General features: G+C 49.5%; 1 protein-coding gene across 1 annotated transcript in view; it reads right to left on the reverse strand.

The window, feature by feature from the left end:
- DOPEY2 (dopey family member 2) overlaps positions 1–17,679 on the reverse strand; it is a 96,158-nt gene that overhangs the window by 29,440 nt on the left and 49,039 nt on the right. The window contains exons 13-20 of the mRNA XM_023533892.1: positions 15,727–16,411; positions 13,807–14,078; positions 12,538–12,690; positions 11,774–11,874; positions 10,891–11,081; positions 5,583–7,212; positions 4,983–5,094; positions 4,219–4,407 (exon numbers count right to left, since the gene is read on the reverse strand). Of these exons, the coding sequence (XP_023389660.1) occupies positions 4,219–4,407; positions 4,983–5,094; positions 5,583–7,212; positions 10,891–11,081; positions 11,774–11,874; positions 12,538–12,690; positions 13,807–14,078; positions 15,727–16,411 (3,333 nt within the window). The remainder of the gene's footprint in view (positions 1–4,218; positions 4,408–4,982; positions 5,095–5,582; positions 7,213–10,890; positions 11,082–11,773; positions 11,875–12,537; positions 12,691–13,806; positions 14,079–15,726; positions 16,412–17,679) is intronic.

The following is a 17,679-nucleotide window of genomic DNA, read 5'->3' on the forward strand; positions in this document are numbered from 1 at the left end:
GTCGCCAAGCCTTTCCTGCCACTGCCCTGGTCAGGTGCTCTCAGGGGTCTCCGCAGCCACTCTGCCTCAGAAAGGCCACCCCGCCCAGCCCTGGGTGGCATGCTGTTGGAGTGCCCTGCATCTCTCTGTAGCGCTGTCACCGTTCTGTGTAAATTATCTGTGTCTGCCACGAGGGCAGGGACTTCCTGGCTCATGATCAGGTCCTGGGACACATAGCGGGCATGCAGATGTTCACCAAACGCATGAGCTTACTGAACGCTTCCTAGCATGTTCCCTCTGCCTCTGCTCAGTGCGTTAGATGCAGGTGAGCATGGGATAGGGATGTCCCTTCCATGCCACCCCGGCCCCTGCTCTAGGGAGACTATCGACGTCCCTGCCCAAGGCCTTGGTCCTTTAGGGCGGGCTTAGAGTTAAGTGCTCAACGAATGCTCGCCATCATCAAAATGAGTCCTTCCATCAGCCTGTGAGGTAGGATACTGATGACAGACCCATTTTACGAATGAGAAAACTGAGGATCAGAGGTTAAGTGTCTAAGGGTTTTCTTTATTCTTTTTTAGAGAAGACTTGAGCTTCAAGCAAGTTCCTGTGGAAGCTTGGAGTACGGATTTCCCCTGACGGGCATCCATGGGACCGACAGAATATTCTGGAGGCCCGTGCACCACAGTACCTAAAAGCACTCTGACCTGGGCACCGGACTGCCTGGGTCTGATCCCACTGCTGCCACTTATCAGATGTGTGATTGCGGGCAAAGCACTCACTCTCTTTCTGCCCCAACGTCCTCATCTGTAACCTGGGAGTAACAGTATGACCTTGTAGGTGAGAACTAAGTATGCCAATCAACAGAGAGGATTTTTATGGAGCTTCCAGCTGAGGACTCTGCAGCACAGGGAGGTTAATGAACTTGCCTGAGGTCCCGGGAACCGCTAAGCAGGGAGCTGAGCCCTGGAAGTCTGGCTCCCTATGTTCTGAACCCCTCTACTCAGTCCAGCACCCGCGTAAGCCCTGAGGCCAACCTTGCCACCATGGGTGCTTAGCTGATGTGAGACACGGCTGCCACACACCCTACAGCAGAGACTGTGTCATGTGCCTAGATGCTTCCAAGGCAGAGACTGTTACAACTGAGGAGAATGAACCAGACATGTTGTTCTAGGTTGTGTGATTTTGGTTTAATAAAAAAATTCAAAGACACCACATGTACAAGGTACCACTAACAGTGGAACAGAGATAAGCTGTTTTAGTAGAGGAGCTTGAGAGAAACAGGTACCCCATCTCAAACCCACAGAGACTTTATTTTCAGTTTAAAAAATAGGCACACTGTTGAATTATACACCTGAAACTTACTGGATTTCATCAACCAATGTCACTATAAAAAAAAATTCTAATTAAAATTTAAAAAGGCAATAGGGAAATAATACAGGCTGAAAACTACCCACAAAGCCTTCTATTCCATGAATAGAAAAATTATTTGTTATCGACAAACTAGAGATTTCTACTTCGGACTTAGACATCTGAGTTTTATCGAGCCCATTAAGTTTATTTACGTGTATGTTCCCGTATGCATTTATTTTTGGTGAGAAAATACAAGACAAAGGAAAACACAAAACCATAGAGAACAACCTCTCACCTTGGTGGTTTTAAAGTAAACGGAAGAGGATCCCTTCGTGGCCCCCAGGAGGTCCACGGGCCTCTTCTGCATCTCCTCCTTCTTGAGAACATTCCAGAGAAGGGCCATGGTGTTCACGATGCGAGGCAGCTCTTCCAGAATGGCATTCTTGGCATTTTTCAAATTGCTGGGGTCGCTTACGGCAGTGGTCTGAAAATGAAAAGGCGTGAGACCCGGCTGCATCAGTGGCAGAGGTTCTCCGTGAGGAGAGCGGTGCTGGCGGGGTGAAGTCTGGGCCGCGGCCTCCTCCGAGCGAGTCCCGTGTGCGGGGGTCTGGAAGCAGCATGCTGCCCTGGGCATCTGACCCATGGACTTCTTTCAAAGAGGGACAGCTGCGAGTCTGAGATTTCCGCATTACAAACGCAATCACTGGACCAAGCATTAACTGCATTCTCAAATTTCATCCCAGATAGAGTGGAGCACCTAACAGCTCAAATGTCTCCCGACACAGAGTTCAAGCACATAGGGGGAAAAAATGAACATCAGCTTAAAAATCAAGCAAATGGCTTTATATTTTATTCCAAGCAGTTACCGATGAAACAATGGGCAAGGGCTAAAGGAGTACGGGAACAACAAATCCACACCTGCAGTACTAGGTGCATACATTTGCATGACATTTGCATCTATACACGTGCATCTGCATACACATTAGCATTACTTACACCCATTTCTTATTTGAAAGTCATACCGGTGTTATGAAAATTGCCTCCAACTCAAAGACCTACCTTTTTATTTTGGTTGGGTTGTTCCAAAAGACAAAAATGACTGATGGTTGTCAGACCTTCCAAGAGAGTGAGTGGGTAATCCGGAGAAATGTTTTCCCTCTTGGAGGTTATGCTTTGGTGAAGAAACGAGAAAGTAGTTTTGAGAATTTTTAAGAATGAGGCCACGAAAGGTCTTAATCTTACAAACATAGCAACCAGAGAGAAATCACTATCTTAAACAAACTGGGGTTCTCATGGCAACATAATAAAATACTGTCATAATATTGTAAAGCGTCTTTTGTGCTATTTTACATTCATGCAGTCACTTTGGAAAAATGTTTCCAGGTGTTCTAATTTCTGTGAAGGTGATTCACGTTTTTACTTCCGTTTTACAAAAATAACAGAGTGACTGGCTTGTCCTGCAACACTAAGCTGGCCTGGGCAGCTGTGGGACTAAAGACGAGGATCTGAACATTTAGTTCCTTGTCACCCCTCTTGACAATGCTAAATAAGCTTCTAGTTAGGCTGAAATTGTCCTCCAGCTGGCTTCTACAGCAAATCAATCATTCATTACCAAAACTACCACTAAAAGAACAGTAACGCTTCAAGGCCTCACCGTACCTGATAGAAAGCTTCGCAGATTCGCTTTCATACTGCTTGACCAGCTCATCCAAGTTTTTGCAAATCTGGACAACGAAAGGTGTCACTGTCCAGCCCAGAGACTTTCCGAAGTATGGCAAGGAATGTGTGACCAGGCTCACCCAGGCCGGGTGCATGCCGTAGCCGTAGGCCGGCTGCAGACCTCTCACCACCGCGGACACCAGCAGCCCCTGGGAGGTGAGGGGGTGGGGCTGCACGTACTGCACGGCGCTGATGGCCTGCTGGAAGTTGAGGGCCCTCCGCCACTCCCGGGACAGCTCTGGCTGGTTGTCCGCCTCCTCCAGGACCTGGCCCAGGTGATGTTCCAAGACGATCAGCACCTGCAGGAGCTTCAGCAACTCGATCTGCAGAGGGTGCTCACTCCAGATCTGATCCTGGCCCAAGTTGATGAGACTCTCCTCGAAGAGGCTGTCCTCCCGCACGGCCCGGCCTCGCTCCGCCATGGCCAGGCCATAGCGCTTCTGGCTCGTGTACATGGACGCTGACAGCGACAGCAGGACAAACTCCTGAACTTTGCACCTCTGCAGCAAGCTGGGGATGAACTCCACGTCCTTCCCTTCGGCGGACTTGGCCACTGAGACCAGCTGCGTCATTATTCTAATCAAAACCTCCACACTCTTGACCTGGACGTCCCGGTTGCCGAGCGTGTCTCGCTGGGACACCTTCAAGTAGCAGGGGTAATAGCTGCGCAGGAAACTCAGGCACAGGTAGGTGAGGAGCTCGATCAGCAGGGAGTATAAAAAAATTCAAAGACACCACGTGTACAAGGTACCACTAACAGTGGAACAGAGATAAGCTGTTTTAGTAGAGGAGCTTGAGAGAAATAGGTACCCCATCTCAAACCCACAGAGACTTTATTTTCAGTTTAAAAAATAGGCACACTGTTGAATTATACACCTGAAACTTACTGGATTTCATCAACCAATGTCACTATAAAAAAAAATTCTAATTAAAATTTAAAAAGGCAATAGGGAAATAATACAGGCTGAAAACTACCCACAAAGCCTTCTATTCCATGAATAGAAAAATTATTTGTTATCGACAAACTAGAGATTTCTACTTCGGACTTAGACATCTGAGTTTTATCGAGCCCGTTAAGTTTATTTACGTGTATGTTCCCGTATGCATTTATTTTTGGTGAGAAAATACAAGACAAAGGAAAACACAAAACCATAGAGAACAACCTCTCACCTTGGTGGTTTTAAAGTAAACGGAAGAGGATCCCTTCGTGGCCCCCAGGAGGTCCACGGGCCTCTTCTGCATCTCCTCCTTCTTGAGAACATTCCAGAGAAGGGCCATGGTGTTCACGATGCGAGGCAGCTCTTCCAGAATGGCATTCTTGGCATTTTTCAAATTGCTGGGGTCGCTTACGGCAGTGGTCTGAAAATGAAAAGGCGTGAGACCCGGCTGCATCAGTGGCAGAGGTTCTCCGTGAGGAGAGCGGTGCTGGCGGGGTGAAGTCTGGGCCGCGGCCTCCTCCGAGCGAGTCCCGTGTGCGGGGGTCTGGAAGCAGCATGCTGCCCTGGGCATCTGACCCATGGACTTCTTTCAAAGAGGGACAGCTGCGAGTCTGAGATTTCCGCATTACAAACGCAATCACTGGACCAAGCATTAACTGCATTCTCAAATTTCATCCCAGATAGAGTGGAGCACCTAACAGCTCAAATGTCTCCCGACACAGAGTTCAAGCACATAGGGGGAAAAAATGAACATCAGCTTAAAAATCAAGCAAATGGCTTTATATTTTATTCCAAGCAGTTACCGATGAAACAATGGGCAAGGGCTAAAGGAGTACGGGAACAACAAATCCACACCTGCAGTACTAGGTGCATACATTTGCATGACATTTGCATCTATACACGTGCATCTGCATACACATTAGCATTACTTACACCCATTTCTTATTTGAAAGTCATACCGGTGTTATGAAAATTGCCTCCAACTCAAAGACCTACCTTTTTATTTTGGTTGGGTTGTTCCAAAAGACAAAAATGACTGATGGTTGTCAGACCTTCCAAGAGAGTGAGTGGGTAATCCGGAGAAATGTTTTCCCTCTTGGAGGTTATGCTTTGGTGAAGAAACGAGAAAGTAGTTTTGAGAATTTTTAAGAATGAGGCCACGAAAGGTCTTAATCTTACAAACATAGCAACCAGAGAGAAATCACTATCTTAAACAAACTGGGGTTCTCATGGCAACATAATAAAATACTGTCATAATATTGTAAAGCGTCTTTTGTGCTATTTTACATTCATGCAGTCACTTTGGAAAAATGTTTCCAGGTGTTCTAATTTCTGTGAAGGTGATTCACGTTTTTACTTCCGTTTTACAAAAATAACAGAGTGACTGGCTTGTCCTGCAACACTAAGCTGGCCTGGGCAGCTGTGGGACTAAAGACGAGGATCTGAACATTTAGTTCCTTGTCACCCCTCTTGACAATGCTAAATAAGCTTCTAGTTAGGCTGAAATTGTCCTCCAGCTGGCTTCTACAGCAAATCAATCATTCATTACCAAAACTACCACTAAAAGAACAGTAACGCTTCAAGGCCTCACCGTACCTGATAGAAAGCTTCGCAGATTCGCTTTCATACTGCTTGACCAGCTCATCCAAGTTTTTGCAAATCTGCACAACGAAAGGTGTCACTGTCCAGCCCAGAGACTTTCCGAAGTATGGCAAAGAATGTGTGACCAGGCTCACCCAGGCCGGGTGCATGCCGTAGCCGTAGGCCGGCTGCAGACCTCTCACCACCGCGGACACCAGCAGCCCCTGGGAGGTGAGGGGGTGGGGCTGCACGTACTGCACGGCGCTGATGGCCTGCTGGAAGTTGAGGGCCCTCCGCCACTCCCGGGACAGCTCTGGCTGGTTGTCCGCCTCCTCCAGGACCTGGCCCAGGTGATGTTCCAAGACGATCAGCACCTGCAGGAGCTTCAGCAACTCGATCTGCAGAGGGTGCTCACTCCAGATCTGATCCTGGCCCAAGTTGATGAGACTCTCCTCGAAGAGGCTGTCCTCCCGCACGGCCCGGCCTCGCTCCGCCGTGGCCAGGCCATAGCGCTTCTGGCTCGTGTACATGGACGCTGACAGCGACAGCAGGACAAACTCCTGAACTTTGCACCTCTGCAGCAAGCTGGGGATGAACTCCACGTCCTTCCCTTCGGCGGACTTGGCCACTGAGACCAGCTGCGTCATTATTCTAATCAAAACCTCCACACTCTTGACCTGGACGTCCCGGTTGCCAAGCGTGTCTCGCTGGGACACCTTCAAGTAGCAGGGGTAATAGCTGCGCAGGAAACTCAGGCACAGGTAGGTGAGGAGCTCGATCAGCAGGGAGTGGGGACACACGTTGGGGGACTGGGTCTGCAGTTTTCCGTAGAAACTCTGGCCAACGAGGGCCTCCTGGTGGCGAGCAAGGAGGTTGGAGATGAGGTTGAGGTGTGCGGTGGAGCTAGTGTCCATGCTCGTCCTAGACACGGCCTCGATGAACTCCTTGGGGTTGGTTTTGAGCACGGCCTCCAACACCGAGAAGGCGTAGAGGACGCGCCGGGAGTCGTAAGGCTGCAGGTAGAGCAGGATGTGCTTGAACAAGGCCTCGACCGTCTCCTGCCTTTCCCGCTGCTGCTTCAGCAGCCTGGACGTGGTGAGGGCCTGGAGCTCCAGGTCGGCCTCCTCGTCACTGGAGAGCGACTCTGAAGCCTGGGTCCTGTCCGAGTCCACGCGTGCCAGGCCCAACCTGGCACTGGACTTGCAGGTGTCCGCCTGGAAGGCCGCCAGCAAGGCGGAGCGCCTGGGGTAGCCCCGGCCGGCCGTGGGGATGGGCGCGCAGCAGCTGTCTTCGTGGCTCGGCTCCTGCAGGTCGTGGGACGGTGAGGAGAAGGAGGACGTGTTCTCGCTGTCCGTGAGGGCAGAGCTCGTGTCTGCAGACTCGGTGTGCTCGCTGCTGTCAGGAGCGCCACTGGCTGTCCTGTCGAGAAGGTCCCCGTAGTAGGGAAGGTCCTCCTCCGTCAGCTCACCTCCCGGCAGGCCCTTCTCTGGTTCCTTCTCCACCTCGGCCCAGATGGCCTCCCGGTCCACGGTGGTGAACTGGCTCAGGGGCGCACCTTCTTCCAGGCTGCCGTCCTGAAGCTCCGACACGCCACACGCCTCTTTGCAAGAGGTTTTCTTCCTGTTAAACCAACGATGCAAGTCTTCTGAAAATTACAAGATGGTACACAACTTCAGAACAGAGGGGTGAGCTATGGCAAGTTACTTCTAGAGCGATCTTTGTCTGAAGGCCAGTCAGAAAGGCCAATATTAACAGAATGCCCCCCATGAAACTGGAACAGCTGGGTCCAGATTACACGGTGGATAAAGGTAGATAGTAAACAGGTCTTCCAAAATGTTCAAAAATCTCTCTCCTTCCTCCTCTCCCCTACCCACCCTGCCCCCCTGCCCCATGCGTGCAGAGGATGCGGATGAAGACAGAAGGCAGCCATCTGCAAGCCAAGAACAGAGCTGTCGCCAGGAACCAAACCCTGCCAGAACCTCAATCTTGGACTTCCCAGCCTCCAGAACTGAGAAACGAATGTCTATTGTTTAAACCACTCAGTCTACCGCATTTTGTTACAGTATCCTCAGCTAATGCACAGTCCTTCCAAAATTCAGATTATTTTACCTAAAGGCCCATGTTATCAGGACACATTGGCTAATTCATATTCCACACTTTTACCATGTTTTTCACAAAAACGACATGGCTGGCCATACTGACTCCACATGCAGTAATGCACTGCATCACATAAAATCTGATCTCTAGAAGAAATTAAAAGGAAAGAATTAAAGACACTACATCGTCTTTTCCCCAAAACTCATCTCTCTGTTCTCTAGTGCGGTTTGGAGGCAGAAGAACTGCTTAATTAATCCTTCACGAGGCAAACTTAAGACACTATGTTATGGTAAAAATTCACATTTTGACATAGCGTTGACATTAATCAGGTAGGCTGGCTTAATTGTCCAACACCGGGAGCGAGTCTGGGGCCCTGCTCTGTTGTCTTCTGAATAGAAAGAGAAGCAAGCGCTAAGTCCTAGGAGTTACCCTCACCCAGACTGCTCACTGCTTGGGTCCTTTAAACTACCGAAGTGACTAGATGTCATTCGACTTGTTTGAAAGCTATCTAGTAATACTAGCCTTGCCTCTCACACCGTTTCAATAATTTGAAAATAGATTAATTTTAGAAAAATAAAATAAGGTAAGCATTAAAAAAAGAGAAAGCAGCTCAAACTATCAATCAAGCTCTCTGGGCTTTTCACACTAGAAAAAGCTGCCGCCGTGCTTGTGGGCTTCCCACTCTAGAGACCTCCCCCGCTGTCCCCCGCCCCCCGCCCCACAGCCTGAGACCTCCCCCCATGAGGCCTGAGAAACCCCCCTCTGAGGTTCACAAACAGATCGGGGTTCAGCGACCACACCCAGAGCAGCACTGTTTACTCTCTGCCCACCCACGGGCCGACAAATTGGAAACCAATGTTTCAACAGAGAAAATAAACGGGTGCCTGCAAGCATGGGGTGCCATTCTTTTAAAATGTTGTGTTTTCTGACTACGGAAGTACTAACATGCTTATATTAAAAACTGGAATAATTTTCATTATTCTTCGGACATTTCTTTAGGAACAAGAAAGGAGAGGAGGCAGGCTGAAGGGAGGAAAAACATTTTATCACTACGAAATAAAAATAATATACGGTCAACACACCAAAATAAATACATAAAATATTCAAAATCAGATCATTTAGTTTCTCTGTCATACAAAATATAAATACCATAACACTGCAGGGGGTGATTTTAAAAAGCATGTATTATATTTTGTCCCAGAAATTTCCTTTCAAGAAATGTATCCTACAGAAATGTCAGGAAGGTTTCAAAGTTAGAAGAGTATTCACTGAAAGGTCTGGTGTAAAGACAAACTGTTCCCATTTTAAAAAGATACAACTATACGCACTGACATGGAGTAATGTGCAGAATATATTAAGTATGAGAAAAAAAATCAAGCTGCAGAATCAAGCTGTATCGAATGAGTCCATTTAGAGGAGAGTATCTATAACATGCACCTATGCAAATATCTAGAAGAACACAAGCCAGACCATTAACGGAACTAGCTCTATCACCTGGCATTACAAGGCACTCTGACTTGTGTTTTTACTTCATCATTCCAATTTTTAAAATAAGCATGTTAGTACTTCTGTAATATACAACATTTAAAAATACTCAGATCTCTTTAAAAGAGGGCAAAACCTTGAAGTCTTTGGCACCGTCCAACACTTTTAACATGCGGCTCTCAACCAATGTATCCCACGAACATGAACGAAGACCAGGAAAGAAGAATAAGATGTTAGAAACAGAAGCGCTGCTGACGCACGCGGGAGTATTTTAAAAACGGGTTACTGTCAGACCACAGAGGGAAGGCCGGCGAAGCAGCACACTTCTAGTTGCCTCCAGGGAAGAAGGTGGCAGAGGAAAGAGACCTCCTCCCATCAGGAAGCAGCAGAAAACATCCGCTAGGGGAAATAGCGGGAAGGGCCGTGAGACTTAAAACCCGGTAAAACACAGAGTTAAAACTTTCCTCTTAACGTAGACAAAGGAATACTAAAAATTAAGCACCATAAGCGACAGTCAAACTTTAAAGAAGGTACTTAGTTAAAACTTCTTTGAATTTTACTTTCTTATGGTGTGGAATAATTAAAAGCAACCTCTTTGAGAAGGCAGCCAGCTCTTCCTGACGGAGAACCAGAAGTTACAATTTTAGGCAAGAAAACTTGTCAAGAGAGGCCACCTTCTCAGAAATCTTTGCTTATTTAGGAGCTAGGCTGCCTTTCTCTGGAAGATAAGACTGTGACAAACACAAAATATTTACAACCCAGCAAGCTAAGCAGACGAACTCACAGCCGGTGAAGCCGTGGCTCGGAGAGCAGCCGGCAGTCAGCGTGCCCACTGAGGGGCAGTGTCCTCCGTGGGCTGGGCCAGACACAGCCCTCGGTAATGAACTCCCCAGGGGTCAGCGCACTCACTGTGGGGCAGTGTCCTCCGAGGGCTGGGCCAAACACAGCCCTCGGTAATGAACTCCCAGGTTTGAGACCTTTTCTTCCTCCCACCCGTATTCTTTTAAATTTGCCTCTGGAAGTTCTCTGAACCCAAAGGCTATTTCTTCTGCATTTCTGACTGTGTGTTAAGAGAATTTTCTAGCTGGAAAGACCCTTAGAGAGCAGATAGAAAGAAACCACTTAACCTGTCATTGCGGGTTCACAAATAAACTATTTTTATAAGCTAAAGTACAACTGACCAGATCATATGCAAATTTCAACACTGTCGGTCATCTGATTTGGAAGGGATTCCAAACCACCCTGTCCCCAGGGACTCGGAGAGAAGGCCTGGCCAAGTGAACCAGACTCCACTGCACGCCGGGTCTCAGACCATGACTGTCCCCCAGTGCAGGCTGGCTTTGGCGACGTGTGAATGGGTGGCCTCTTATTCTCTTCTCCTACCTCACAGGCTCCTGAACTGTCTTCTCCAGGAAAAGAATCAAGAATCAGCAATTTTCGTTGGAACTCGGGTGACTAAAATTTTCCTATTTTATTAAAAAAAATTTAGTGAAAAGAAACCCACTCCCTAGCATTTCTAAGTGCTGGTTCATCTGATCTGTAGATTTTAGAAGTCCGCACGAATCTACAGAGAAATCTACAGAGGTTACCTCTACACCATCTGAATCCGGTGACATCACAGAGCGGGTCTATGTGCTTCAGCTGTCACGCGTGGCCACGGGGCCCAGGACGCCCTCTCTCCCTCCTGGGCCCGGGGCTCTCGGACACAGAACTGGCCTGGCGGCCCGTGCAGCCCACTCACCCGCCGAGTTCTCCTGCTTGAGGCAGTGAATGGAGGTCCTCTGGGTTTTGGGCTGGAGCAGGAGCAGGAGCACGGGTTCGAGGATGCGTGCCACATCGCCGAGGGAGAGCGCCCGCACCAGCCAGCCTTGGGCCGCCGCGCTGATGGCGCCGTCCGTGCAGGTCAGGCTGTCCAGCACGACGAACAGGGACCTGTGTGTGGAACCGCGTCGCCGGTCAGTGTCCAGTGCGTGTGCCCACGAACCTCGGGGCCCTGCCCACGCTGGGCTCGTGGACCCGCCCACACTGGGCTCGTGGACCCAGGCGGACGAGGACAACCAGAGTGCAACCTCGTTTCGTGCTACAATCAGCAGGAGAGCTTTTAACCCCAGCGCCCGAGCCTCGGCCAGATCGGTTAAACATGACCGTGAGGGCGGGCCTCGGGCATCACAACGAGCTGGCATCGGAGGTGCGGGTCTGGCCCCACACCTAGGATTTTGGAAACAGGAAGGGAATTTTTTAACGCAATGTGGTCTGAGGTACCTGCATGAAGTTAATGATGTTACAAGCATATCTACACAGTGTGACCCCTGCTCCAAGAACGATCTAGCCCACCTGCACCTCCCCACGAAGTCCCCCAAGGGACACGCAGTAAAGCTCCTCAGGTGACTCGGAGGCACGCTGGGCTCCCCGATCACGTCGATAAATTCCTACCACGTATCTACTCACAAGGGTCTGGCCCAGATTCGCGTAGGCATCACGGGACTCGTTTGCTGAGCACCACGACCCAGGGGTCGGGTTGTCAGTGCCACACATCCCCCAACCCCCCGCCCGACGTGCTGCTCAAGAATCTCTGCAAAGGGTCCCTCTGCACCAAGGGTCAATGACAACAAGGACGGCCTCACCTATCGAAGGAGCGATTGTGAGATGTCACCCGACTGCCTTGGATCTCTCGTGTCAGGTGCCAGATGACGGAAAATCTAAACAGAGCTTCCAATCTTGTTCCCTTAATTAGGAAATAAACTCTTTTCAGTCACAGCAAACTCGATTTAAGAACAAACGAGAGCTGGGGAGAGAGGCGGCAGCAGAGCTGACCCTCTTTGTCCCTGGTGTCCGACCTGCAGGAGGACAGGACACCTCCCCTGCTCACTTCGACACAACGCGTTTTCAGTAACGTGCATCGTTAGCCCGTGTCCGGGGTCACATGCAGGCCTGTGTGCAAGGAACACACGAGAGCATGGGGTTCTCGTGCCCTTTGGAAGTGACGGGCCGAATGGCTTAGAGCACGAGGACACGATGTGACTGCAAAGGAGAGCCAGGGCTTCAAGGGGCGACACAGTCTGCACATCTGCCGGCCTCACCAACGCTACGGAAGCCCTGTGGTACCCACGAGGGTCCTGCAGACATCATGGGAGCCTGGGAGGTGTCCCTGGAGAGCCTTAATGCGGACATGAACCCCACTTCTAGATCTCTCAAGGGGATGGCTTGGGTCTGGAGTTCTTCCCATCCTGGCATTTGCAACACTTCTGCACATTAACCAGGATGTGCACTGAGCCCCAGAGTGACTTCGACTGGATATGCCTAAGCCTGCCCAGGGCACTTAAAGTGGCAGGCTGGCCCAGCAGTTGGAACCGTTGCAGGATGGAGGTTATGGGCTGCAGAGACTCACCTTGTCGGGGTCCAGGAGGGCATGGCAGATGATGTCCTCACAGATGTTGGCCGTCGGGGCCAGGCAGTGTAGCCGGTAGAACAGTTCTACACAGGTAATGTGATGTTCCCGGGTCTCCTTGTTCAGCTGATTCCAAAGCACACGAGCCACCCTCTGGGACACAGGGGACATCGTGTGATCACGGGCAGTACCTACTCATTTCCTCCCCGTGTCAGCCCAGTCCCTGTCCCAAGGTACTGGCTTCTACTTACATTTGCTCTGTGAGAATCCTTAATACACAAAGAAACACCACTAACAAAACAAAACAAACCCAAACCAAACCCTGACACCCCCAGAAGTCATCCAGGCAAGAGGCGACATTACAGGTTGTGCTCGAGCTTCCTGAGCAGCTTCAGAGAGCGAATCGACTGGGAGACGGGGAGCGAGAGCCTGCTGGCTGACGCACCCTTCCAACGAGACGCCTCGAGCCCTGCCCTGCGCCAGCACAGGCTCCAGAGGCGCGTCCTCTGAGAAGCGTGGTGGACGTGCGATGGTCACCAGTCTTGAGGTGGACACTGTCCCCACCACCTAGGGTTGGCTCAAACTGGCCTTCAGCTTTATGTCCACAAACCTGTTTGTTTCCGTTTCTATGCACGATGCTGTGGCAGATGCCTGATTCACTTTCAAGAAACAAATCATTCCCTAAATAAAGTCCTCCGTCTTTGAACTTACAGGGTCCCCAACTGATTGCAGCCCCTCCCTAAGTCCCAGGGAGCACAGCAGGGGTGCTCGACCCACAGGGTGACTCAAAAGGAGGGATGGTCCCCACTTGTGGGAGGAACATTTCTGAAGGTATTCTTCCAGGTCACAATCTTCTAGGTCATAATCTTAGAAAAAGATTATGTCTTATGAGTTATAATATTTTAGGGACATCTCACATCCGAGAACTTCTTTTTTTGGCCCATTTGTTTCTATCTGACCAAACTGTGCACAGATCAGATTAACCACTGACTGGTTCAAGCCCCCTAACCATCACTTATTTTTTATCTAAGTGACTGCGGTTTCCAATTATCAAGTTACAGTTAAATCTGTGATACTGAATACTCACTCCAGGGCCAGAAACTGTGCAAACAGCACAAGGCAGGCACCGGTCTCGAGTAACCCTCTCTGGTGTCACCAGAGCCACCATATTTCTGATCACGGTGACTGTGGCCTTAGGGGCAACTTTCAATAACTGGTCTGGGAAGAGGGTCGCAGGGCCCCGCCCACCCTCCTCCAGGTGGGAAATACCTGGTAGAAGTCTGTCCTCTCTGCAACGACCTTCAGAATCCCTGGAGCCACGGGTGGGGCCGTGACCATCTGCAGCCTGCCCGAAAACGGGTTGTAGCCAGAGCTTTTGTAGCGCTTCATCTTGTCTTCGATGACAAGTGCCAGGGACTGCGAATGGTTAATCACTTCCAGCAGAGTGGAGATGGCCACGTTCTGGAGGTAGCAGTCGGTCACACAGCAGCAAACGGTCATAAGGGATTTCAACCATGAGGGAAAACTGGCCTCGCTGGCTCCTGAAAGAAAGCCGGCCAGAGAGGATGCAACGAGCACCAGCACGTGAGAACGCGCCCCCACCTGCAGATTCGGAGACACCCTCGGATCCGGGAGTCACCCAGACAGCAGTGGAATGGCCTGGTGGTGACAATATGCAGTCATCACCCAGGGCCAGTCTGCTTTCACAGGCTTGTTAGATTATTCAAAGTCTGCCAACATCAATCTCAGGGCTTTGAGGTGATTCGATATGTTTGCTTTTCTTTTACTTTAAAAGTTTAGATATAACAAAATCCACACTTTGGGGCATAGAATTCAAAACGTTTTTTCAAGGCTCTCTAGGTGGTAAGGCCGGTGACAGAAGGTGTCGGTGCTCAGCACGGTCTTCCAAGCACACACCGCCAGCGGCAGCCAGGGCCGAGACGAAGCGCCCAGGGAAAGCAGAGTGAGTGGTGACAAAGCGCCCAGGGAAAGCAGAGTGAGTGGTGACTACAAGGGGTGAAACCTGTGCTGACACTTTCTCGTTTTCCACCCTCCCCTGTATTCTTCCCTTTCTTCCAAGTGCTCACTGCCTGTGATGGGCTGAATCATATCTGCCCAGAGTTCACATGGTGAAGCCCCACCCCTAATGGGATGGTCAGAGGCGGGGCCTCTGGGAAGTAATTAGGTTTAGATGAGCCGTGCGGGCAGGGCCTTCAGGTGGGATGAGCGTCCTTACGAGGAGACATCTCAGACGCCCCTCCACACTCCCAGCAAGTGAGCACCCAGCGAGGACGCCGCCATCTGTACCAAGGGGAGGGCCCTCACCAGACACCGACTGCGCCGACACCCTGACCTTTGTGAGAAAGCAAAGTCCTGCTGTTCAATCCACCTGTCTGCAGTATTGTTACGGCAGCCTGAGCTGAGACACTGCCTGCTATGGGCTGAACTGTGTCCTCCCAGATTTTATGCTGAAATCCTCACCCCTGGACCTCAGAATCTGCCCTTATTTGGAAATAGAGTCGATACAGATGTAATTAGTTAAGACGGGGTCACAGTAGTGGGCCCCTAACCCAATATGGCTGCTGTCCTCATGAAGGGGACTCTGAGTACAGAGACGCATGCAGGAATGACGCCTCATACAGGAATAACGCCTTGTAAAACTGGAGCCACAAGGCTCTGAGCCAAGGAACCGCCAGAGGCTAGGGGAGCGGCCTGGGACACGCCCTTCCCTAGCATATCTGGAAGGAGCACACAGGGCCCTGCCGACATCTGGCCTCCAGGACTGTGAGAGAATAAATTTCTGTTGTTTAAGCCACTAAGTTTGTAGCACTTTTTAATGGCAGCCCTGGCAAACTAATACACAAATCTTTAACAAGAGGTCTCACGGAACAGTCTACTTATCAATTCTATTACTATTTATCAATTACAAATTACTATTGAGCATCTTCTATGTTCCACACCTTTCAATGGGCTGTGCCGGACGCCCAAAATTTAAAAACACAGACCCAGCCTCATCAACTTGCCATCTGGAGAGACATAAGTCAAGTGTGCACACAGCTAACTATACACTAAGGAAGCAAACGAGTGTGGCATTGTCCCTGCGGGGTGACATGATGCCAGCTCCTCTGCAAGCATCAATGCCTAAGTGACGTGAGCCCTCCAAAAGGCCTCAGCGGGCCGCCCTCTCACCAGGAAGCTGGAAGAGCGTCTCGCAGAGCCGCTCTGTCTCCTCCTCGGACAGGTAGATGGGGAAAGTGGCGCAGTCCAGCAGCAGGTGGCAGGCGGCGGCAAAGGCCTCCCTGCAGCCCTCCCTCGGGCTCCCTGGGGCAATGACCACCTGGTCCACGGCCCAGTCGCCCTCCTTTCTTCGGCCAGGGCTGCTGGGCAGAGGCGACGGCGACACCGCATTTTTTGTCTTAAATGGAGACCCTCGAACTGTGAACAAGTCTGACAGCATCTGCTTAAACTGAGGCACACTGATGGGCTTGGCCTCCCATGAGTTCTTCCTGCTCGGGTCGCTGAGCTCCGGGCCCTGCGTCCGGCCCTTGTCCCTTTGGCCTTCAGGCTCCTCGGCCTTGTTCTCGTCCCCAGATGCCATCTGTTGGACTCCAAAGATGTTCTTCTGGGCGAAGTTGGCAATCAGCTCCTGGATGCAAAAAAACGTCCTCTGCATGCTCCCGCCCTTCTTCCAAACGTCGTCCTTTTCAGGGGAGACTCTGGGGACCCTCAAGTGCTCAGACAGCTCCGGCGACGATGCGCTGAGCCCGATCCCACTGTCTTCAGATTTCAGTGGAGGAAACGAAGCGTCTTCATCACCTGGAATCACGGCCTTTGTGTCTAAAATTATTTCACTCTTTTCACCTTTTACTGGACTCTGAAAAAAAAAGAAGTTTGTAATGTACATCTCGTAAGACCGAGGCAAACCATAATGTGTACTTCCTGGTTTTCCAAATCATAATTCTCTACACCAAGAGAATCCCCGTGTACATAATCAAATGAGGGTGGCACCGAGTGGCAGGAGGCAGCGGGCCCCACGGAGAGGCTGCCACGCTGCCACGCTCTTCCAGTAGGATGGCCGTGAACCCAACTTTATGTTACTTATTTAGACCTGTCAGTGTTTAAAAAAGTTAGTTAAAAACAGTTTCTGACAGGTTTAAAAATATGAATGAGGGAACTGGGCTGAGGGTAAAATAGAGGCATGAATAAGAGAAAGCTAGAACAAAATGTTTATATACACGTACACACACGTATAAAAACACATACATATTTGTACAGTAAGTCCTCGCTTAGTGTCAGCAATAAGTTCTGCGACTTTAAGAGAAAGAACAAGGAACCCAATTTTACCGTAGGCTAATTCATATAAACAATGGTTACGTTCCTATGGCATCTCATCAACTTTAGAATGAAATGATGTCATTTGGAGACCTACTGTATATATATTTTTGGCTTTTCCAAAAAGATGACTCTTCAACCTTCAATAAATCAACCTCTTTCCTTATACTTACTTGTATATTACATTAAATTTAAAATTCTTCAGCATTTAACCCATTGTGCTCTCTAGGGAAGAATGAAATAGTATTATGAAATTTTTAAAATATTCTCAATTTGTAGTCTACACATAAACTTTGTATCTTAAATCCTGTTTAGGATATTTTTTTCAATAGCTAGAACAGCTAGAAAAAAAAAAAGACTTTGAAATTGAGGTAGCAACCTGTGAGGTTATTAGGGTGGCCCCTAATAAGGTGAGATTCAAGTCCCACCAGGCAGGGCTTCCTGGAAAATGGCTCACTTTTTAGTCTGTTCACACTCCTGTCTGCCACTGCACCCAACAAATTTCAAAGGCAGAATTTTCAAATCTCTAAATAAGGTAGAAAATAAAAATAATTCGAAGATCATGGGCCTCAAACTGTTTGTGGAACTATAATTGTTAGTCTTTCTGGAGGACAATTTGGCAGCTTTTCTCCTAGTTTAAAAAAAAAATGAGCTTGATTACTATCCATTCCTAGGAAGTAATCCTTCAGAAATGCTCGCAACCATGAGCAAGCTGTGTGGCGATGCTGACTGCCACACTGTTTCTACCGGTGGAAAATCAGAAATAACCTGAATGACGTCAATAGGAGGGTGGCTGGAGAAACTGTAAAG

This window comes from Pteropus vampyrus, unplaced genomic scaffold (genome assembly GCF_000151845.1).
Source record: "Pteropus vampyrus isolate Shadow unplaced genomic scaffold, Pvam_2.0 Scaffold114, whole genome shotgun sequence".
Taxonomy (NCBI): Eukaryota; Metazoa; Chordata; class Mammalia; order Chiroptera; family Pteropodidae; genus Pteropus; species Pteropus vampyrus.